We start from the raw sequence: 24,848 nt of genomic DNA, 5'->3' as shown, positions 1-24,848 counted from the left end.
CTCCTAGGGATCAAGCCCACAACCTAAGCATGTGCCCTTGATTGGAATCAAACCCAGGACCCTTTAGACCACAGGCCCATGCTCTATCCACTGAGCCAAACCAGCTAGGGCAAAACACATTGTCTTCTTAAATTGGTTGTCTACCTCCACAATATCTCTGAATAGTTCCTTAGGAAAAGGACTTCTATTGGCTCTCATTCTCCTGAAGATAAAGGTGTTTATTTTTTATTTTTTTTTTGTCCCCTAGGGGTTTCTATGGGTTCTATTGAATTCTATGCACAACGGTTTTCAAACTTTTTATTTTTGAAAAAACACACAAACAAAAACCAGCAGAGCTCTTTTTGTCCAAATGAAGACATGCTTGAAGCCCCAATATATAAAACAGATAAAATAAAGCTTTTCTGGTGAAGCAGGGCTTGCAGATGTTAGGGGACTAGAAGGTCCCCTAACTCTTCCTCCTCTCCCTGAAACATCTTTGTTGAATATCAAGGCTCTTTCGGAGACAGTTTGAAAACATTGCTCTAAAATATTGGTTTTTCCAATAGTGACAAGGAGTATAAAAGAGTCTAAACATTCTATCTACCACGCCTGCTCAATAATTTCATGTATCTCTTGATTGGTTGGTGTGGTTCATTCCTATGGTGAAAAATGACAGCACTTCTCTTATATAAACTTCATGCTGATTTCAGTATATTCTGCCTTGTGCACCATGAATCAAAGAAATACTGAATGTCAAAAGAACAAAGACATTGTACTTCTTCAGTCTTATATGGCTGCATTCTGAATTGGTTTGATTTAGCTGTGGGCATATAAATCTGGCCTGTAGAAAGCCCACAGTATGCCCAGTGTTACGACCTCCCAGATGAAGTTGTAGTCCTGGGGTGCCTAGCCTCTTAATTGGAAAGGCCTGCTACTCTTCAGGATGCATTCACTTAGGTGCCACGTAATCCCAGCTTTTTTGATTAAAAAAAAAAAAAAAAAAAAAAAAAAAAAAGTATGACTTTTTGCCCTTGGCTAGTGTAGTTTGGTTAGGTGAGTGTTGTCCCATGCCTTGAGAGGTCCTGGTTCAAATCCCCATCTGGGTACATGCCTGAGATCCCAGTAGGGGGCCTTCAGGAGGCAGCTGATTGATGTTTCTCTTTCTCATTGATGTTTCTCTCTGCCCCTCTTCCTTCATCTCTCTGAAATTAATTTTAAAATATTAGAAAATATGATTTTGTACATTTTCTAGCTGTTTTCATCATTAGGATAGGAATAGTGTCTCTTCTAGCTTTCTACTTTCTAACTGGGAACAAAATTCCCTCCCCAGGTACTTTTTCTATGAAACAAAGGCTACAAATCACTTCCACAGAGTGCGAGTTAAGCAGGAACATCAGAAAGCATGCATCTGTCCCATCTCACTCCGTGTCTTTCCTCAGTAGACTTTGGCAACAAATGAAATTTACTGAGGCCCTCAATAACTCTGTAGGGATTATATGCAGTATTAAAAAAAAAAAAAAAGAAGAAGAAAGATGGGTTTTCAGAAGTCTGTTTTACTGAGGCATTTATGAATTAAGAACAGTAATTTTCTTTCTAACTTATTTTCTTTATGTATCTATTTTTCGAAGGGGAATGAAACCAAAATTAGTATTATAAGGTTTGAAACCAAAATTAGTATTTGCGTATAACCTATCTGAGCCTCAGTCTCTTTGTGGGAAAGTAATGTGGCTACTTTTAGACATTCTGGAATATATAAGTTGACATATATAAACACAGCACTTTTGGGTGGCCTCCAGCACCCTTTCTGTTTCCTTATTAGGACTCAATCAGCTAATCAGTAACTTTTTTATTTATTTTTTAGCATAGGAAGATCAAATTTTATTGAAACTGCTTGCATACAAAATATGTTGCACTAGACCCAAATATGTCAACATAAAAATCCAATCTGGTTTTTTTTATTTTTTTTAATAAGTCTTTATTGTTCTGATTATTACAATTGTTCCTCTTTTTCCCCGCATAGCTTCCCTCCACCCAGTTCCCACTCCACCCTCTGCCCTTACCCCCAAACCCCACTGTCCTCATCCATAGGTGTATTTTTGTCCAGTCTCTTCCTGTACCCCCCACATCCCCTTCCCCACAAGAATTGTCAGTCCACTCCCTTTCTATGCCCCTGATTCTATTATATTCACCAGTCTATCCTGTTCATCAGATTTTTTATTCACTTGATTTTTAGGTTCACTTGTTGATAGATATGTATTTGTTGTTCATAATTGTTATCTATACCTTTTTCTTCTTTCTCCTCTTCTTAAAGAATATCTTTCAGCATTTCATATAATACTGGTTTGGTGGTGATGAACTCCTTTAGCTTTTTCTTATCTGTGAAGCTCTTTATCTGACCTTCAATTCTTAATGATAGCTTTGCTGGGTAGAATAATCTTAGTTGTAGGTTCTTGCTATTTATCACTTTGAATATTTCTTGCCACTCCCATCTGGCCTGCATAGTTTCTGTTGAGAAATCAGCTGACAATCATATGGGTTCTCCCTTGTAGGTAATTAACTGTTTTTCTCTTGCTGCTTGTAAAATTCTCTCTTTGTCTTTTGCTCTTTTTACCAGGTGGGGGAAGTTTTCAGTCATTATTTCTTCAAATAGGTTTTCAGTTTCTTGCTCTCTCTTTTCTTCTGGCACCCCCATAATTCGGATATTGGTACACATGAAGTTGTCCCAGAGACTCCTTACACTATCTGCATATTTTTGGATTTTTTTCTTTTTGCTTTTCCAGTTGGGTGTTATTTGTATTTCAAATCTTTGACTTGATTCTTGGGATACTTTAGTCTGCTGTTGGATCTCTGTATATATCTCAGTGTATACTTAATTTCTATTTGGTTCTTTTTCATATCCTTGAGGGTCTCACTAAATTTATCGGCCTTTACTAAAAAATTCTTGAAAAACCTTATAACCGTAGTTTTGAACTCTGTATCCAGTTGTTTGCTTTCCTTCATTTCTTTCATTTGTGACCTGTTTCTTTGTCTCTGCATTTTGGCTGCTTCCCTGAGTTCATAGGTGTCCTATAGGGCCCAGTGGCTCAGCCTCCCCAGTTACCTAAGTTGGACACTCTTGGTGCACCCCTTTGTGGGCTGTGTGCACAGTCTTGTTGTAGTTAAGCCTTGATTATTGTTGGTATCACTGGGAGGAATTGACCTCTAGGCCTATTGGCTATAAGGATCAGCTCTGTCTACAATGGGAGAACTTCTGGCTGGAGACACCCTTATGAGACAAGACTTGCTTCAGTGGGGCTTTGGTGCTCACTGAGTCCGTCCCCTGAGTGTTTCCCTTATGAGGAGTTGTAATCTGGATGGTCCTACTCTGATCCCTGGGTACACTGGCTCTTGGATCTCCAAGGAGGTACTAATTTAGACTCTGTGTGAGGCCACCCAGCAGGAGCTTTGGAGAGATATGCAGATTCCTCTTATTTGTTTGAGTTTTTAAGGGGGCCAAATGAGGTCCAGCTGTGAAGCAATGCAAGCTGCTGTGGGGCCTTGGGCCTTCTTTTGGATGTTCTGGGTCTCTCTGACTCAGCTGCAGTTTGTTAAGTAAGTTTAGAATCAAAGGACCAGGCCATTCATATGTAAATGCCTCTGTGCACAGCTTGGATGGGGTGGAGTCTCTCAGGGCAGAGCAAACAGCAATGGCTTCTAGTCAGCCCTGCCCTAAGAGGCGTCTCAGTGTCCTGCTGTAATCGTTGCAAACACCTCTAAGAGAAAGCTGCCCTTGAGTTCTGCCTGCTTCCAGACAGTCCAGTTTCTCCCTGTATGAGTCTGTGTCCCCAGAGTCTCACCCAGAACTGGAGTTCAGAGCAGTTGGGAGCTTCTGTCTCCCTTCTGCTTGAAAGAGACAGCCGCATACTCAGTTACCAGCTCTCTCCGCATGCACACCTCTGTACCTCTGCCTTTACTTCCGCAGCTCCTCTAAGTCTCCATGTGCTTTTCTCTGCCCTTCTAGTTGTAGAATTTCCACTTATCCAGCCTTCCTGTGGTCCTGGATGATGTTTCTTTTGTCTTTTAATTGTAGTTTTGAAGTTGTTGTGCAAGACAGCAAGTTCAGATGTTTGCCTATGCTGCCATCTTGGTTTTTCCCTGGAACTTGACTTTTAAATGTTTTTACTTTTGTTCCCCAAGGATAGATGGCATGCAAATGCATTAGATAGTCATTCCACTACTCTAGGTATTTACTAAATATTTATACTTTTTTAAGGTAGGGAAGAAAAACTGTCAATGCAAGTCATTCATTTGTTACTTAGATATCTGCTAATAACTTGTTTGTGTGCAACACAGTGCTAAGGGTAGGAACAGGGAGGAGACCAGATATGCTTAGGATGTGATCATTGTCCTCAAGTGTTCCCAGTGGTGTAAAGGAAATAAAACACCTAGTCAGTCCTTAGATTAAAAGTCCTAAGTGCCTTAAGAGAGGCACAAAGTGCCCTTTCACTTGAGAAAAGAGCAATTACTTCTGGCTAAGAGAGATGAAGGAAGCTTTCATGACTTGGGCACTTAAGCTGGGAATAGAAGAATGAGAGGAATTTGAGCACATGGAAATGAGTAAGAAAATCACTGAGGGAACAGTAAGAGCAAGATGCAGAGGTGAGAAAAGCCTTATATAAAGAATGGTGAGTGGTTTGCTTGGGACAGGGAAGTGAAGAAAATAATCACATTTGGTAAGTACAGGCAATCCTCAGGTTACATTGGACTCAGTGTACATTGTTTCATGGTTACATTGCCATCTCCCATTTATACATAAAAAAAAAAGTTCCGTCATTTCGACATATGTACATATGTGCTTTATGGTTTTTGTTATTTATTTACTACAAGTAAAGGTCAGGAATCATTATCTTTCTTTTAAATTTTTTTACTGTTTCACTTCATTATTGCTGTGTATGTGTTCCATGTGAGTGACATAAGTGGGTTCTGACTTACAGCAAAAATTGTGTTACATCGCACCGTAAGAACAGATCTCCAATGTAACCCGAGGACCTACTATGATCATATACCAGTATATTTTTTAATTTTTACAGTGATTGTATTACTGAGGTGTGGTATTATGCCCACTTTTAGTAGGCGAGGAAATTTAAGTCTCAAAGCGTTTAAGTGATTTGTCTAAGGACAATATAAAACCAGACCTGGGTCTTTAAAGGTCAAACAGACAAGTAAACTAAGTTTAGAAAGTGGGTGAGCTTTGATTGCGAGTGTAAGAAATTGAATCATACACTAACTAGTTCAAAGAGCAGCAAATCACGGCCCATAGGCCAAATCCATCTCACCACCGGTTTCTCTAATAGTTTATTAGAACACATGGCATTGTTGTTCATACATGTATTTCTTATGGCTCTTTCACACCATAGCAGCAGAGTTGAGTAGCTGCAGAGAACATTTGAACCACTAAGGCCTGGAATATTTACTATCTGGTCCTTTTCAGAAAACCTTTGTTATTATGGCTACAGTATAGGAGACATTGAAAGTTTTCAAACAGAGAAGTGACATTTTTAGAGTTATGCATTATTTTATTGATATATTTTATTGATTTCAAAGAGAAAGGGAAAGAGAGAGAGAAATAGAAACATCAATGATGAGAGAGAATCGTTGACCCACTGATTCTTGCACACCCCCTAATGGCGACCAAGCCTGCAATCCGGGCATGCGCCCAGACTGGGAATCAAACCGTGACCTCCTGGTCCATAGGTCGATGCTAACCACTGAGCCATGCTGGCTGAGTGAGTTATGCATTATTAATTGAGACCATTTCCACTGGCAGGAGGATGGATTGGAAGACCCTTTTAGTGGTCTGCACTCCTGGAGTATCACAGTAGCCTTCCAGTAAGTCTCCCAGCCCAAACCTCAAAGCTTAGAGAGTGCAGGAAGGCAGCAAAAATGGGCAAAGTGTGCAGAGTATAGAAAAACCAACTGTGCAAAAGGCTGACGGATGGCATGGCATGGCTGACAGCCACAGGGCTTCAAGGGTGACAGGGAGTGGCAGGAACTGAGAGGCTGCAGCACAGAAATGCCATTGGATGTTGCCGAACCTTCCAGTTTTAAAAGGAAGGTCAAAGCGGGAATTCTTGTAAAAGCTCTGCATTTACAAATGTTAGCAAGTGAACTTAAATGTATATAAGCCCTCTGAGGTGGAGCACATGGCAGACCTCTAGCTAGCAGTCTTCTCCCACGTGATCTCCAGAAAACTGACTCCAAGTACAGGTAATGCCATCAGCGGCAGCACCTGCTGGAGTTTCTGCAGCAGGTGTAGGACACTTTGCCCACAATTTTTGTAGAACATTCTCAAGCAAATGAGATAGATAGATAGATAGATAGATAGATAGATAGATAGATAGATAGATGATAGATAGATAGATAGATAGATAGATAGATAGATAGACAGACCATCAATCTCTAGTAAGGTCAAAGCAATTTTTAAGATCAACCTCTGTGTTCTGCCCTTCCATTGTTCATAATACAGCTAGATTGTCATGATATTAAGGATTTGTTTCTTATCATAGATATGACACAAAAGCAGCTGGGAAACAGCCTTGCCCTCGAAAAAAATGACAATGGACTCTTGTTAACAACATACAGAGAATCTAGTGAGAATTTCCTGGTTTGCATTTCAAAGCTTCAGTTTTGAGCATTGGTGATATACTCAGGTGGCATTTATGTTGTTCATTCTATTCCACAAATGACTGAAATCATGTGATATTTATCTTTCTCTGACTGGCTTATTTTGCTTAGCATAATGCTCTCCAGGTTCATCCATGCTGCTGCAAATGGTTAAGAGTTCTTTCTTTTTTACAGCAGCATAGTATCTCATTGTGTAGATGTGCCACAGTTTTTTAATCCACTCATCTGCTGATGGGCACTTAGGCTGTTTCTAAATCTTAGCTATGGTAAATTGTGCTGCTATGAACATAGGGGTGCATATATCCTTTCTGATTGATGTTTCTGATTTTATGGGATATATTCCTAGAAGTGGAGATTACTGGGTCAAATGGAAGTTCCATTTTTAGTTTTTTGAAGAAACTCCATACTGTTTTCCACAGTGGCTGTACCAGTCTGCATTCCCATCAGCAGTGCATGATGGTTCCTTTTTCTCCACATCCTCACCAGCACTTGTTATTTGTTGATTTGTTGATGATAGCCATTATGACAGGTGTGAGATGGTATCTCATTGTTGTTTTGATTTGCATCTCTCGGATGATTAGTGACTTTGAGCATGTTTTCATATATCTCTTGGCCTTCTGTATGTCCACTTCCAAAAAGTGTCTATTTAGGTCCTTTGCATATTTTTTAATTGGATTGTTTATTTTCCTTTTGTTCAGTTGTATAAGTCCCCTATAAATTTTGGAGATTAAATCCTTATCAGATGTAACATTGGCAAATATGTTCTCCCATGCAGTGGGCTTTCTTGTTGATGGTTTCTTTTGCTGTGCAGAAGCTTTTTATTTTGATGTAGTCCCATGTGTTTATTTTCTCCTTAGTTTCAATTGTCCTAGGAGATGTGTCGGTAAAGATATTGCTATGAGATATGTCTGATATTTTGCTGCCTATGGATTTTTCTAAGATTTTTATGGTTTCCCATCTTACATTTAATTCCTTTATCCATTTTGAGTTTTTTTTAATTTAATAAATTTTTATTGTTCAGATTATTACAATAGTTTCTCCTTTTTCCCCATAACTCCCCCCCCCACTCAGTTCTCACCCCACCCTATGCCACTACCTTCCCCCACCACACTATCTTCATCCATAGGTGTATGATTTTTGTCCAGTCTCTTCCTGCACCCCCATTCCCCTTTCCCCCTGAGAATTATCAGTCCATTCCCTTTCTATGCCCCTGATTCTATTATATTCCGTTTATTCTGTTCATCAGATTTTTTATTCACTTCATTTTTAGGTTCACTTTTAGGTTCACAGATATGTATTTGTTGTTCATAATTTTTATCTTTACTTTCTTCTTCTTCCTCTTCTTAAAGAATACCTTTCAGCATTTTATATAATACTGGTTTGGTGGTGATGAACTCCATTAGCTTTTTCTTATCTGTGAAGGTCTTTATCTGACCTTCAATTCTGAATGATAACTTTGCTGGGTAAGTAATCTTGGTTGTAGGTTCTTGCTATTCATCACTTTGAATATTTCTTGCCACTCCATCTAGCCTGCATAGTTTCTGTTGAGAAATCAGCTGACAATCGTATAGGTGCTTCCTTGTAGATTATTAACTTTTTTTCACTTGCTGCTCATAAGATTCTCTCTTTGTCTTTTGCTTTTGGCATTTTAATTATGATGTGTCTTGGTGTGGTCCTCTTTGGATTCCTTTTTGGGGTTCTGTGTGCTTCCTGGGCTTGTAAGTCTATTTCTTTCACCAGGTGGGGGGAAGTTTTCTGACATTATTTCTTCAAATAAGTTTTCAGTATCTTGCTCTCTCTCTTCTTCTGACACCCCCACAATTCTGATATTGGTACACTTGAAGTTGTCCCAAAGGCTTTTTACACTATCTTCAACCTTTAGATTCCTTTTTCTTTTTGCTTTTCCAGTCGGGTGTTTTTTGTTTCTTTGTATTTCAAATTTTTGACTTTATTCTTACATTTTTCTGGTATGCTGTTGGATCTCTGTATAATATTTTTTTATTTCAGTCAGTGTATGTTTAATTTCTAGTTGGTCCTTTTTCATATCCTTGAGGGTCTGTCTAAATTTATCGGCCTTTCTAGGAAATTCTTGAAAAACCTATTACCGTGGTTTTGAACTTTATATCCAAGTCATTTGTTTTCCTCCATTTCTTTTGTTTGTGATCTGTTACTTTGTCTTCACATTTTCACTGCTTCCCTAAGTTGATAGGGTAGCTTTGTGTGCTAAATTTCTTATATCGCCCAGTGGGTCAGCCTTCCAGTCACCTGAGGTGGACACTATTGGTGCAATCCTTTGTGGTCTGTGTGTACAGCCTTGTTGGAGTTAAGTCTTGATTGTTGTTGGCATCAATGGGAGAAATTGACCTCCAGGCCTATTGGCTATGTGTATCAGCTGTATCTACTCCAGGAGACCTGTGCTGGAGACAGCCTTATAGGACCAGACTTGCAAAATTGCAAAAGCCTCTGTGCTCAGCTTAATGCGGCAGAGTCTCAGGGCTGATCAGACAGTCTTGGCTTCCCATCAGCCTGCCATTTTGCGCGCACCTCCAGACCTCTGCCTTCCACGGCTCCCCCGAGTTTCTGCCTAACAGTCCAGATTCCCCAGGCTCACCCTGAACTAGGGTTCAGTGCAGTCGGAACTGGGGTTCAGTGTAGTCAGGAGCTTCTTACTCCCTTCCACTAGCGGCAACCTCAGTAGTCAGTCTTCTCTGCACGCACACATCACACCCCTGGCCCACTGTGTTTTCCTGAGTCTCTGAGTCTCTGTGTGCCTTTCTCTCTACCTGACAGATCAGACTCCCCCCGTGTGAGCCTGGGTCCATGGGGTTTGCCCAGAACTGGGATTCAGTGCAGTCGGGGGCTTCCTTCCCTCTCCTGCCAGAGAAAGCCAGCCATGCACTCAGCCACCCTTCCTCTCTGCACAAGAGTCTCCGTTCCTCAGTCCTTTGCAGCTCCTCTGATTTTCCATGAGATTTTTTCTTTTCTTCTAGTTGTAGAATTTCCACTCTGCCAGCTTTTCTGAGGTTCTGGATGATGTCCATTCTGTCTTTTAGTTGTAGTTTTGAAATTACGCAAGGCAGAAGTTTAAGTATTTGCCTATGCCACCATCTTCCATTTTGAGGTGTTTTTGTGTTTTTTTTTGTTTGTTTGTTTTGTTTTTGTGTGTGTGTGGTTTTTAAAAATATATATTTTATTTATTTATTTATTTATTTATTTATTTATTTATTTATTTATTTACAGAGAGGAAAAGAGAGGGATAAAGAGTTAGAAACATCGATGAGAGAGAAACATCGACCAGCTGCCTCCTGCACACCCCCTACTGGGGATGTGCCCATAACCAATGTACATGCCCTTGACCGGAATCGAACTTGGGACCTTCCAGTCTGCAGACCGACACTCTATCCACTGAGCCAAACTGGTTTTGGCCATTTTGCGTTTATTTTTGTGTATGGTGTAAGTTGGTGGTCTAGTTTCATCTTTTTGCATGCATCTGTCCAATTTTTCCAACACCTTTATTGAAGAGACTATTGTATGCTCTTGCTTCCTTTATCAAATATATATATATATATATATTTTTTTTGGTCAAATATTAATTGAGCATAATTGCTTGGGTCAGTTTCTGGGTTCTCTGTTCCATTGGTCTATGTGTCTGTTCTTGTTCCAGTATCAGGCAGTTTTGAGAAAAGTGGCTTTGTAATATCGTTTGATATCTGGTATTGTGATCCCTCCAATTTTGTTCTTTTTTTCTCTGGAATCCTGTGGCTATTCAGGATTTATTTTTATTCCATACTAGAGACCCGGTACATGAAATTCATGCACTGGGGTGATGTCCCTAAGTCCAGCCTGCAGCCTCATCAATCTGGGACCCCTCAGGGGATATCCAACTGCCAGCTTAGGTCTGATCTCTGGGATTGGGCCTAAATCGACTGAGAAATCCCTCTCATAATCCGGGACTGCTGACTCCCAACCGCTCTCCTGCCTGCCTACCTGATCACCTTTTAACTGCTCCCCTGCCAGCCCAATCACCCCCAACTGCCCTCCCCTGCTGACCCGGTTGCCCCCAACTTCCATCCCCTTTAGGCACAGTCGCCCCCAGCAGGCCCTGTCACCCCCACTTCCCCCACCACCCCACCACCAGCCATCTTGTGGTGTCCATCTTATGGCAATGTGGGGGCAACCATCTTGTGCTGACATGGGGGGTGGCCATCATGTGGCTGCCATCTTGTGATGATGTGGGGATGGCCATCTTGTGATGGAATGAGACGGCCATCTTGTGATGGCATGGGGTGGCCATCTTGTGATGATATGGGGTAGCCATCTTCTGGTGGCCATCTTGTGACGATGTAGGGGTGGCCATCTTGTGATGATGTGAGGGTATGTGGCCCACCTAGGCTTTTATTAGTATAGATAAATTTTTGGCGTTTGTTCTAGGTCTGTGAAATATGCCATTGATATTTTAACAGAGATTATATTGAGTCTTTATATTGTTTTGGGTAGTGTGGACATTTTAATGATGTTACCTTGTGTTTGATATTAACCACAATTTCATAGATAAGGAAACTGAAATTTAAAGAAGTTGATTATTTGCTCCAAGTCTTCTAATAACTGGAAGAGTTAGATTTAGACTCAAATTTAGCAGATGCTGAAACTACTTGCCCCAACTTTTGCCTTCTTCCCATCAGTGTGATTTTCAAGAGTGTCCTGTGAAAGGGAGACATAGTCGCTGAATGAAAATATTAGGAGAAGAGCAGGATGGGGTCACTAAGGTTGGAATTGCCTTGGGAAGGGGGTATGGGTAACTGCCTGGGGCCTGCACAACAGCCAGGACCAGAAGGAAAAGGTTTACAATGGAAACAGGGCTTAGGTTGACTCCCATCCCTGTGCCTCTACCTGGCCAATGTGAAGGGAAGTTGTAGTGCTTCCAAAAGATATGGAAGCTGGAAAAGGCAATGCTGAGCAGGAGGGTGGTAGAAGATCAATTCTGAAAGAAGAGACCAGAATTCAAAGGTGTAAAGGAACTATGAAAGCAAAAGGTGGCTAGAAAAAGTTCCCTAAAAGTTAGGGGGCCGGGAGAGAAATGGTAATTCCAAACCACTCAGTTGGAACTGGAATTTGAGGGTCACTAATAGGTGTTCTCTTTGAAAACCATCCTTGCTGGAGAGAGGAGTAGATGCTCCAAGCTATGACCTCATAACACCATTGTCGTGGTTTGCAAATCCCTTAATAGCCAGAGATTCCAATGCAGTCTGACCTGGGTTTGCTCCTTTTAGTACATTCGTTTCTTTTTTGGGGGGATAGTCATGGTTATTGCTACAAATGGAAAAGTTGAGTAGGCCTTGTGGTGTATACACTCAGACCTATGTCAGTGATGGGAAGTGCCCGTTCTCAGGGCAGCGTTGCAGATGTAGTTCTTCGTGGGTTTTGTAAATCATTGCTCATCTTTGTCTCATTTATATTTCTTTCCTGGTGCACACGTCAGCATGTTGAATTCATTGTAACTAACTTTAGCATGTGGACTGAGAGGTTAGATTAGATTAAGCAAATGTTTTAAGTAAATTGTGTAAAATTAGCTAATAAAGAGCTAAGACCTTGGCCACTTATTCAATATTAAGCAAGTATGTGATTAATGTTGAGCAATATATTTTTATTTAATTCCCTGAAGAAAAATCAGAGTTTTTTTTTTCTTTTAAAAACATTTCAATTAGAGTTGACATTCAATATTTTATTAGTTTCAGGTGCACAATATAGCTGTTACACATTTATATAACTTACAAAGTGATCCCCCCCGTAAGTTTTGCACATACCTGACACTATGTATAGTTATTGCAATATTATTGACTATATTCCCTAAACTGAACTTTACACCCCCATGACTGGTTTTATAATTGCCAATTTGTACTTCTTAATCCCTTCACCTTTTTCTCCCATCCTCACAATCCTGTCACATCTGGCAACTAGTAGTTTGTTCTCTATATCTGTGAGTTTGTTTTTGTTTTTCTTTGTTCATTGATTTTTTTTTTTAGAATCCACATATAAATGAAATCATATGGTATTTGTCTTTCTTTGTCTGACATTTCATCTAGCATAATACCTTCTAGTTCCATTCATGTCATCACAAATGTTGTGATTCATTCTTTTTTATAGCCAAGTAATGTTCCATTGTACCACCTTTTCTTTATCCATTCATCGTTTGGTTGGAGCATTTAATCCATTTACATTTAAAGTAATTATTAATAGGCATGTAGTTATTGACATTTTATTAATTGTTTTTTATTGTTTTTGTAGTTCTCTTTCTATTGCTCTCCTTTCTTATATGTTGATTACTTCTTTGTTGTGTTTGGATTTATTTTATTTACGAGGGGCCAAGTGCAAGAATTCATGCACCTTTAAATGAACTGTGGGCCATGAGCTGTAGTGGGCACAGGGGCGGGTCTTGGCCCATCCTCCATGATCCCACCTGGCCTCTACTGCCATGGCCCCTGGTCCCCTATTTGCCTACAGCCCCACTTCTGCCACTGCTGCTCCCACATGCTGATGGTGCCAACCCCACCCACACCTGCTGATGACACGGAACAATTGGGGCCAGCACCAGCAGCAGGTGTAAGAGGGACCGGTGCCATCAGCTGGTGCAAGCAGTGACTGCTGCCCAATCACCCCTCAGGAGCAGTGGGAGGTGGAGAAGCCCTCAGGGGAAATCAGGGCCAGCAGCCACTGCTTGCACTCACTGACAACGCCAAGAGATTGAGGCCAGTGCCAGGCGCCAGCAGCGGAGCCAGCGCTGGCAGCAGGTGCAAACCCAGGGCAGAACCACAGCACACCAGAGTAAAAAAATTTCAGTATCCACCAGAGGCTCACCCCAATGACAGCAACTGGCACCCTACCTTGGTCTGACATCCTCACTTACCTGTTCCACCATCTCGCCTTGACTGACACCCACCATGTTCCACGCGCACCCCCTGGTGGTCAGCTCACATCATAGAGATCGGTTATCTGATTGTTCCATTGGTCAATCCATTTGCATATTAGCCTTTTATTATATAGGCTTTCTTGTAGATTTTTGGTTTGTGGTTACCATGTGCTGCATATATAGGAAGCTATGTGTATAGCAGTCTATTTTAACTTGATGATCACTTAAGTTCAAATACATTCTAAAATCACTACCATTTTTACTCATGCCCTCTCTGTTTATATTTTTTATTTTTGCTTCTTTTGTGTGTCTTTTTGTATCTCTTAATTTACTGTTGGAATTATACATGATCTTTCTACTTTCGCCTTTTAACCTGTGTACTAGCTCTAGTGTTTTCTGATATTTGTCTAGTGTTTTCTGATATAAAGTAAAAATATTTTTCTTTACAATATTTTCTTATTCATATTCTTTCTTCTTATTATTGGAGTAGTCCCTTTAACATTTCTTAGAATACTGATTTGTGGTGATAAATTCCCTAAGCTTTTTCTTCTTTGGGAAGCTCTTTATCTCTCCTTTGCTGGATAGAGTAATGTTGGTTGTAGGTCCTTGCTTTTCATCAGCATATTCATTTTTCAAAGAGTCTGTGAGTTGGTGGATTTTTGAATATGCACCCATATTCCCATCACCTGGAATTACCTCTTCACATTTACCAAGTATTATTTAAGAGTCTTTAATTTAAAAATAATGAGGCATTATAAAATTCTAATTGTACTATTCTATACACCACCTCCCAAAGCCATTAGCTTCTTCCATTTTTCTAGTAATAATCTCCATCATGAAACTAATGAGTATCTTTCCAATCTGTATATACATATAGATAGATGTTTATATGTATGTTTACGCCAAGGTGGCCAGATTGCCCAGGTGTTGGCGGGACAGTCCTGATTTCTAACAATTTTTCCCACGTCCCGTGGCATTTTAAAAAAGTCGCGATTTTTGGAAAGAATCTTTCCAATGCTTCCAATCTTTCCAAAAATTGGGACTTTTTAAAAATGCTGCGGGGCTCAGGAAAAATTGTTAGAAATCAGGACTGTCCCGCCAACACCTGGATGATCTGGTCACCTTAGTTTACACACACATATGAGCAATACTGTTTTGTGGGTTCTATTTATAAACATACACAATGTAGCATATTGCATGCACAGACAATAATAGGGAACATGTACTGAGTGATTGCACTGTGCCTGAAGTTGTACTATTTCCATCCTTTCAATGACTATATGTAGTAGGCTGTTGTTATCCCCAATTCCTCTAAGTCCTTGCCTCCAACATTTGTTATTGTCTTTCTTTTTCATTCTAGCCATCCTAACGCATATAAAAAAGTATCTATCTTGTATTTTTTATTAGCATTTCCCTGATGACTAAAAATGTTGTCTTTTTTTCATGTGCTTATTCGTCATTTGTATGTCTTCTTTGCAGTATCTATTCAAATCCTTTGCCTATTTCTTAACTGGGCAATTTGTTCTTCTGAGTTGTAAGTGTTCTTCATGTATTCTCAGTACAAGTCCTCTGTCAGATATATGATTTACAAATATTTTTTTCCTATTCTTTGGGTTGTTTTTCACTTTCTTGATGTCATTTGGAGAATTTTCATATTTTTCATATTCATGTTTCCTGAAAACTTCAGTTTTCAAAATTGTGTCCATATTGTCTGCTGAGTGGATGGATCACAAGTCAGATAGTCTTGATGTGCACATGGAGAATAAAGTAACTGCATCTAGTTTTCTGTAGATTAAACTACTGTATTGGATACGAAAGCACAGACTTTCCAAAGTCATCTAGGTGAGTCCCTTAGCCAGGCAAGGTAGTTCACCTTTGATAATAGAGAAGATATACCTTGATACCTAATTAGAGTTTGAACTTAATAATGAAAAGCATTGAAATTATTCCTTATATTTCTAAACTGTTAATTAACTCAACATCATTTGGATTTCTGTTTAACCTGACCTCTTCCTATTTCTTCTTTTCTTTATTTCCTTCCTTCTTTTTTCTCCTCTTCCCTCCCCACTCAATTTTAATTTCAGATTGAAAATGGCTCAGGAATCAGTCAGCAAGTTGACATCAGAGAAGAAAGTGGAGACAAAGAAAATCAATCCTACCGCCAGTCTGGTGAGATACATTTTTCAGCATAAACTCAAGATTTTTCATTGTAACTGATGTGTGCCCAGGAGTGTTTCTGAATTTAAAGGACAAAACTCAGGGAAATGGCAGCTAGTATCCAGGTTCTCAGTTCCCACCCCAGAGTAGTGTATAGATTAAATGTATGTATACATATGCATATATATACACATATATATACACACATATATATGTGTGTGTGTACACAGATATATATGTATATATATATACACTCATATATATGTGTGTATATATATGTATAAACACACTCATATATATGTATATATACATATACATGTACATCCTACCTAATAAAAGAGTAATATGCAAATTAACCATCAATCCGCTATACCCACAAGCCACTCCCACCAGTCACACCCACCAGCCAATCAGAGAGAGTATGCAAATTAACCCCAACCAAGATGGCTGTAGCCACAGAGAGCAGGAGAGAGGCTTGGGTTTCCCAGGCAATAAAGGATGCCAAGCTTCTACAGCCCTGGTCAGCCTAGAACTCCACTCCAGGCTACAAAGTTTTAATTATAGAAGGTAAACAAATCCAAATAGAAATGGCGGCAGTCACAGAACAAGCAGGCAGCTTGACTCCGCTCTAGGCTTGGGTCGTGGGGGGTATGGTTGGCTTGCAAACCGCCACAGGCTCCTCACCCAGGCCACCCCCCACCCCAAGGGAATCCCCACCCTGATCAGGGATACCCTTCAGCTGGCCCCCAGCCATGCACTAGGCCTCTAATAAAATAATATGAGTAATATGCAGATTGACCATCACTCCAACACAGAAGATGGCTGCCCCCATGTGGTTAAAGATCTTGCCCCAAGAGGGCCACCACAAGATGGCTAGCAGGGGAGGGCAGTTGGGAGGGACCAGGTCTGCAAGGGAGAGCAGTTGAGAGGACCGGGTATGCAAGGGAGGGCAGTTGGTAGCGATCAACCCTGCAGGGGAGGGCAGTTAGAGGTGACCAGGCTGGCAGAGGAGGGAAGTTGGGGGCAAACAAGCTGGCAGGGGAGCAGTTAGAAATTAATCAGGCTGGCATGGGAGTGGTTAGGGGGTGATCAGGTTGACAGGCAGAAGCAGTTAGGGGCAATCAGGAAGGCAGGCAGGTGAGCAGTTGGGAACCAGCAGTCCTGGATTGTGAGAGGGATGTCCGACTGCCCACCGGGATTGGGTCTAAACAGGCAGTTTGACATCCCTCAAGGGGTCCCAGATTGGAGAGGGTGCAGGGTGGGCTGAGGGACACCCCCTCCCACCCAGTACATGAATTTCGTGCACTGGGCCTCATATATATATATACATATATGAGAGGAGGGAGTGAGGAACAAAACAACTTCATGCATTTGCCACCAAACTCAACAAAGGTCATTTTCTAATAAACCAAAATGAGTCACTTGTCATTTTATACCCTTCCACTGCCCTTCCCCCACATGCCATGATCCCTCTCATCTCAAAGCACCTTTCTCCTAATATGTTTAAGCATTTCACTCTCATCACTTTCTTTCCCCAGTAAAGAAAGGGGCAGGCTTATCCTCTTTTGATCAATAGAAAAACTGAGATGCAGAAAATATACAGCCTACCTGTACCACTTCACAGATGGATAACAAAAGCCAGGACCTGAGCCCTAGAAGTCCCTCCCTGTCCTAGAAACCAGCAGTCTGGTCTGTCTTCCTACCTGTGGGGGCAAGTTGTCCCCCAAGGTCATGTTTCCAGGGTGGATCACAATGAATCTCCACCTGTTTGTCACAGACAATAGTTGGAATAGCTAAATGGTTATGAACCCAAGGTGTCAGGGTTCAAATCCTATCTCAGCCACTCACTAGTTGTAAAACCTAAGTGAAGTTCTTTTTTTTTTTTTTTTCTTCCTCTTTTGTGAAAAGAGGGAAATAATATTATCTTTGCTTTAGGGTTATTTTGAGTAAGGTAGGAGGAGATATGTAAAGTGCTTAGCACATAATACGAGCTCAGTAAGTGTTAGTTCTTTTCCTTGTTATGAAATTTGGCAACATAGGTTGGCACTGCAATGGGGAACAGCAGTGAGTGGAAAGTAGGAGTATCACTCTCCTCACTTTGATTTTCAGACCCTCCCTTCCCTGTGTCCTGACCTCCTACAGCTACTTGGTATAATCCTTTTGTGTCACAGTACTTTTTGCCAGCTGCTTCAACTGCTGTGACAATCCAAGTGGAAGATAAGTTATAAAGTGAGATTATTTCTGTTGATTGACTGTGGTGTCTCTCATAACCCCATCAGCAGCTAAATGAAATGTTGAGTTAAGTTCATGAGTGAGGAATAGAGACGCCAGGGCCACACAGCTTAGCTAGCAAAGGCAGTGGTTAGTGCACAGAGCCCCTATCTGAGCCAACATATCCTCCATGCCCATTGACACTCTGTTCATTACACTCACTTGTAGGGTTTCAGTGACAGTGGGCTCAACCCTGATTTTTACATTCTGTCTTCATTGGCCTCTTCCGCTTCCCCCAGGACTCTTATTTGGATTTCTGTCCTAACTTTTATAGCCAAGCCCATATCCAGTGGCAAAGAGAATGGACATAGCTCAACAGACCAGTAATTTCCAACCAGTGTACCACAAGAATTTTTAAAACATACAATACCTGACTGTTTACTCAGAGGTGCTGACCTTGTTTCCTTTAGATTGCAAGATTTTAAAAAATGACAACAGCCAACACAACAATAGCCATCCAGTGTGAATGAATCAAAATTATACCCTTTTTTTGTTGTTGTTGTTGTTGTCATCAGGTTGGCAAAAAAGATAATATATTTTTTGGTGTGCTGAAGAATTTTAGTAATTAATTTATGTATGCCATGAGACGAAAAGGGCTGAAAATATCTGCTTTAGACAAAAGAGACTCAGTGCTATTCTTTTGTAGGTGACCTCCACTATGAGCAAGCTCCAAATTGTGATCCTCAACTTGTTAGGGTTGTTTGTTTTGTTGTTTATTTTGGTAGAAATTACAGAAGAGCTTGAAAACTGATTCCTGGTTTAATTTTATAAGACAGGGATGGGATCTAAACTAAAGTCATCAACATGTATTTACATCTAGACCAATATAATAATTCATTGTAACATCATATCCCCTGATCACAAGCAGCTGAGGATCCATTCTCAAAGGGCTTCTCTCTGCCTCTGCTCTTCCCGAAGGAATGTACTTCTCCTGTTTCTCCTTTAGCCTTCTATTCTCCCACCCCTAAAAGCAGACACACCCATCACTGTTCTTATTATATTTACTTCTCTAAAGCCCTAGACACAGTGAGGGCCTGTGTTTCTGTTTTGTGTTCTTGTTTGTGTTTACATCCTGCCAGCAGACTTCTTTCCCATGAGAAATTTGTCCCTGGGAGGGAAGCTCGGGGAAAACAGAGCAGAACATCTACGGTGAACCAGAGCTCCTGCCATTCTGTGTAGACCTCATCTGATCATCTTCCAGTTTGACTTTTCGTATTTAGATCCCCTAGAAACTATTTCTTGAGCATTCCATAATTCCATTAGTGGGCCATGGTTAGGGATGGAAGGACCCATTGAGTAACACTACAAAACTAGGACTTTTGTCACAGAACAACAACCTGGAATACTAATGGTCAGTGTTTCAGATGGATATACTTGGTTTACTAGCTGGTTATTATTATGTTGGTTTGTTGGAGAGTAAGGGTGATAGGTTGGCAGGGGCTGGTAACTGAAACACTCCAGGGAATGTAGTACAACTCTAGAATTCTAGACCAAAATTTTAGAAACTTATCAAAATTTGGGGAAGTTGAAAAATTAGAAAAGGAATGATAATAAACTTGTTGTTTTTTTCTTAAACAACAGAAAGAAAGACTACGTCAAAAGGAAGCCAGTGTGACCACCAACTAAAAAAGAGACACCGAAGGTGACAGCAAGACTGAGTACCTTGCTTATCCTTTGCAACACCAGCGCTGCAGGAAGTTATTGAAAGACATGTTACTAAATATTGCTTTTGCTTATGGCTTTATGAGGTCATCTGCAGTGAGAACTCGTGCCTTCCCAAACAAGTCCCTGGTTAAGCCACAGAACCAATGACAAGCTGTGTAAGGGAACATTGCAGGAGTATTTGATGATTGTTTCTGCAAAGGTCCAAAGTCAACTTTGTTATAAGATTAGAAGAAATCCCCAAGATTTTCCAAAATTTTTTAAAAGCAAAGATTTTAGGCTTTCTGACCCACTCTTGATATATGTAAATTTGTGACCAAAGAAGAGAGGGATAAGACGACAGTTGCCTTGAGAGAGTTCAAGCCTTTACACACTGCTGGTTTAACTATTGACCTTCATTTTGATCCTATTGCATCAAGATCCTAAAGTCTCTTTCTCACCAAAAATGTTGACATTTGCCCAAACTATTTTTAAAGAGGTCCAAGACTATGTATTTCTAAGAGGAGAGAAATGGTTATCTTATTGTTGTTCATGTTATGGTAAGGAGCGGAAATGGGATTATACATGGTGGAGAAGGGGTTAAATAACCATAAACTTCATAAACCTGGAGAACACATTATGATACAGGGAGTTGACATCAGCCATTAAGCAATTAATTGTGGTATCCTGGACCAGCAGGAAGTCTCAATCCCAAATTCTGGAAGAAACAGTGATACCTGAGCAGGGAGACACTTGGGGTCAAAGCAGTTGCTTGGACAAGTGACCCAGTAACAGAGCACATTTCACATTTCAGAACATTCGTGAATGGGCAATGTCTTGTTGATGTGCACCTGAACTCTACATCTTGTTCTCGGACTGTGTGCAGTCAGATCTTTCCCACCAACCCCAGGAGGCAGTTTCCAGACAGGACTGCAAATGTTACTTGGACCTTTGTTCTGACCTTGACCCTTGATGGACTGGCATGTGACAGAGGTCTTTGGTGTCTGAAAAATTAACTTCAGAAAAGTTCTTTACACGCAAATGCAAAGAAGGTGTTCACACTAATGGAACGTCATGTATGTGCAGCTTTTTTGGACCCTGGGAGCCGACATGACCACTGCCCCTTGAGTCACAAGAGAGAGGAATCTACCTTGTGAGTAGAGAAAAGTGGGGACTGAGGATGAATTGATAATAGGATCAAAGACTATCAGGTTTGGGCCTTGAAGGGAGAGAGGTGAAAGCTTTCTCCTCCAAATGGTAGAGCATCAACCTTAAAACCCTTCCCAATCAAGCTGTGGTGTGGATTGTCCCATGATCTTCCCAGAACCTCTCAACTTCCAGGTGGCTGAATGTTTACCCGGGACATGCCTGCCAGGTATCAACCCCCTCAGGGACCCATAATAGATCCAGCTTATTGAAGTGGCACCAGATCCTACTATAATGCCCGTCTTGGGAATCAAGAATGCCCAGTCAGGATCCAATCAAGTTTCTGAAGCCATATTCATGCAGGTGCTAACCACCTTTTCAAAAGAAAGGAATATGGTAGCATAGTTGGGTGGTTGTGTTTTCCAGTTCAAAAAAAAGGATGAGACAAGCAAAATAGGAAAGCTGGTAAGAAACTTACATAACTAAAAGAAGTTACTTGTGAGCAAGAAGCTTTTTAGACTAGACTGTTTTCTTATATTGTTTCTTCTTTCTCACTGAACTGTGAAGAAAACCTAAGGAAATCAATTGAAAACAAATTCTGCTTACAGCCATCCTGGGCTCTGTGACATGCCTTTTGGTATCATCGTAAAAAAAAAAAAAAAAAAAAAAAAAAAAAAAAAAAAAAGTGCCTGTTTTGCCTATACCTTGAGAATCAACTTTGAGTTCAGTAAGCCCCACATATGTTTGGATCCATGTGTGTCCTTAGAGACCCGATGGGAGACAGCTGCCAGTGGCCTTCATTGGAGTCGCCATCATCCACTTTAAGTCTTGAAGCGTGGTCTCCTAAGAAAATTACTGAAGATAAGCTTATAGGACTGTCACTTTGGCCACATAACCCAGCAGGGACATGCTCTCAGGGAATCATTGGGGAGGAATAACGAGTGGGAACATTTAATTTGAAAGTTAGACAAATGCAGCTTGAGGTGGGTTTTATCCTCAAGGATAGACTAGAAATTGGCAGTAAAATACCTCTTTCTAAAGAGCAAAGTTTGCCTGCCGATGTTGGGGAGACAGTGATTTTGTAAGATTAGTCAAAGACAATATGTTAGTATATTAAGACACCAGGGTAGTATCGCCATCATTTTCACCCAGTTTGAATGCCGTGGTGTGTATCCGGATACCCCCTCCTCAATCCACACACATGCTACACTGTTGACATCACCTTTATTTCTAACTTAAGTTGATCATCAGTCAAGGTTCACAAGAGTTGTTCAAGGTAGGCCATCTAAAACAGCCTGCAGGCCTTAAAATGTTGCCTCTAAAATGCAGTTGAGATTGTGTTTACACACACCAGGTGTCTCTGAACTTCTCCTGGAGAGGAAATAGTTGGGGTACCACTAGAGCTTGAGCATTTCAGGCAAGCAGGACTTAAGTGGCTATTCTAAGCACAGCCCTCCCCAAACAAGCGGGAGAGTGGCCGGTACTGCTATTCTGCTTAACCAGACACTCACATCGGTTAAGTCAGACTCTGGGAAATCTTAGCTTGAGAACATCATCTTCTCTTCTAGCCAAGATTCATTACATCAGGGCACAGTTGATAGCAGTTCACATTCTTGCATGAGGAATTGGCATCATCCCTCCAGCACACAAGTATATCATATATTAAACCAGAGCATGATGTAACTATCTTAGGTAAAAACAAACAAACAAACAAACAAAAAACCTCAGGCCTGTGAGTTGTCAAAAATCAGGTTAGAAAGAGGTGTGCGCTATGGCTTTTAACCCAAGAAGAGGCAGCTTACCGGGGGAGAAAAAAGGGAAGAGTCTGGTGAAGCAGAAATTGATGATGGTGACTCCCCCACCATCACAGGTGATGGACCTGCTGCCCATCTGTTGCCTTTTGAATATCTGAATTGATGTCCGTGATGTCTCTTCAAATGCTTGCTGCAACTACCTAGCAATTATGGAGGAAGAATTTCCAAAACCTGAGAAGTAGGATAAGGAAACCTGGTGGTGCTATTACATCTGGAAATGTTGTAGCCTAAACAAATTGGCAATGTGGTTGAGGAATTGAATGTCAGATTGGATGCTGGTCTCCGACCTCCTGTTCTCCAAGTAGGGACAGTAGAAGCTGCATATCTGCTGAACCTCTCTTTAGCACCCCTTTGTCCATAAGCACCGTGAGGAAAGGTGTTTTCTGAGTGGAAAAACTCGTATGCTGCTGGTGGAGCAACTGGAGAAACTGAAGAAAGGAAAGGGATTTTTGGTGGCATTGGAAATCTCCCCACAGATAGTCATCAGTATGGTTCTTCCATGGGCCTGGATATAGCAGAAGGGATGTAAGTGCATTTGTGCATGTCTCTCCATAGATTGCACTCCTTGCAATGGGGGAGTTTTCATTTCAATTATTCTTGCTTTCTTGAGTGTTATGTTTTTTCATTTCTATTTCTCCTTCCTTGCCTGCTGTCATTCATGCAGATCACTGCCTACAGCATCCCAGCAGTCAGCAGCTAGTCAGTGTGTGAGAGGGAATTGGCAAAACCACAGTCTCTTTCCCAATAACCAGGCTTTAACTTTGGCAAGGGAACCTCTTTACTCCTTGATCTAATAAGTTGATCTATTTTGACACTCTCCCTTCCCCCAAACAAAGATAAAATCAATTTAGGGCTTTTTGTGTCAAGAAGAGAGAAAGGGAAAAAAAAGGGAAAAAAAGCTTTTTCCCAAAAATATCAAATATACAACGTTATAAAGTAGTTTAACCTGTTAATCGAGCGGGACCTATAAATACGTCAAACGTAAACAATATTGGGAACGGGTAGGATGTATGAATACATCCTTGAAATATATGTTGCGCCCTGAAAGGGACAGTATATATTTTTTGTAATCTTTATAATTGTTTGTAAAATTTATAATTTTTTAATTCGATGTTTCCAATTTTTTGTTGGTATTCTTTTCTATTTGTTTGTAATTTCGTATTTTCCTTTGTGCTTTATATATAAATAAATGAAAAAGTATATATTTCATTTATTTTAATTAAGTATAAATAAAAAAATAATAATACAAAATTACGTCCACTGGGCGTGACGTACTGACACGTCCTAGTGAAAGAGTATGCGCCCGCTGTACGTTGCGTAATTAAAAAGGGAACTCTCCGGTTAACAGGTTAAGTTGTCTTTAGGAATCACTAGGAAGAACTGCTGGATTTGAGTTTTATTTTTATTTGATCCTGCCTGTTCTAATCAGGAAAAAAAAAATCACAAATGAAATAAACAAAATGCCAAGAAATAGAAGGGAAAATAAAAAGCATCAGCAGATTTGGCAATCTACAAATTAATTTATTGGTTTCTGAATAATATAAAAATGAACATACTGTGAAATTCATTTAATTTTTGGAAAAGCCACGTAGAAGGAGAAGTGGCATGGTGTAGTCGAAATGCTAGACCATTTAAGTTTCCTTACTCTGGATTTTCTTAAGAGCAGTTTATAAATGCATGGAACATCCAGAAGGCCATGACTATCACATTTCACATATTACATATTGTACCTGCAGGAACAATACCACTGAAGAGAGTGGATTCAATAAAGTCATGACCTTTCATTCATGTCAGCTACTTTGTCATCATAAAAAAAAATCTGCAGCATAAGAGAAACAAGTTTGTGTGGCCAACCTAATAATATTTAGTAGGAATTGAAAAGTAGGAATCACTTTTAGCCCCTCCAAAGTGCAAATAACTTGGACATATGTCCATTTTCCAGCTGTACAGAGTAACAATCCAGCTGCTTGGAACCTTCTCTGTAATTGGGGCAGAAGTCACTTAAAGAAAAGCACCTTCAGAAACAGGCCTAGGCATATCTGGCTCCCTTAGGCTCACATATCAGTATGTACAACTACCTTAGCAATTAAACCCAGGCAAGAGTAGGCTCCATAACAGCTGTATGGGACTGAGCGGCCCATTTTGTGTCATTTCTTATACCCACCAGTTGTTGACACCTTGTTAGAAGCATTGAATGTTAGTTTCACAATTCTTCATCTCCTTCCCAAGGAATGGGCATTCTAACAAACCCTCCTCCAGATCAATGCTTT

At 40.5% G+C, this 24,848-nt stretch overlaps 1 protein-coding gene across 4 annotated transcripts in view; it reads left to right on the top strand.

The window, feature by feature from the left end:
• FMN1 (formin 1) overlaps positions 1 to 21,461 on the top strand; it is a 368,268-nt gene extending 346,807 nt beyond the window's left edge. For all 4 annotated transcript variants that reach the window (XM_084890795.1, XM_084890796.1, XM_084890798.1 and 1 more), the window contains 2 exons: positions 15,634 to 15,718; positions 19,559 to 21,461. In XM_084890795.1, the coding sequence (XP_084746921.1) occupies positions 15,634 to 15,718; positions 19,559 to 19,603 (130 nt within the window). In that variant the 3' untranslated portion in view covers positions 19,604 to 21,461. The remainder of the gene's footprint in view (positions 1 to 15,633; positions 15,719 to 19,558) is intronic.
• The last annotated feature ends 3,387 nt before the right edge of the window (positions 21,462 to 24,848 follow it).

This window comes from Pipistrellus hanaki (assembly GCF_964339955.1).
Source record: "Pipistrellus hanaki genome assembly, chromosome: 1".
Classification (NCBI taxonomy): Eukaryota; Metazoa; Chordata; class Mammalia; order Chiroptera; family Vespertilionidae; genus Pipistrellus; species Pipistrellus hanaki.
This window is presented reverse-complemented; position numbering and strand designations above follow the sequence as displayed.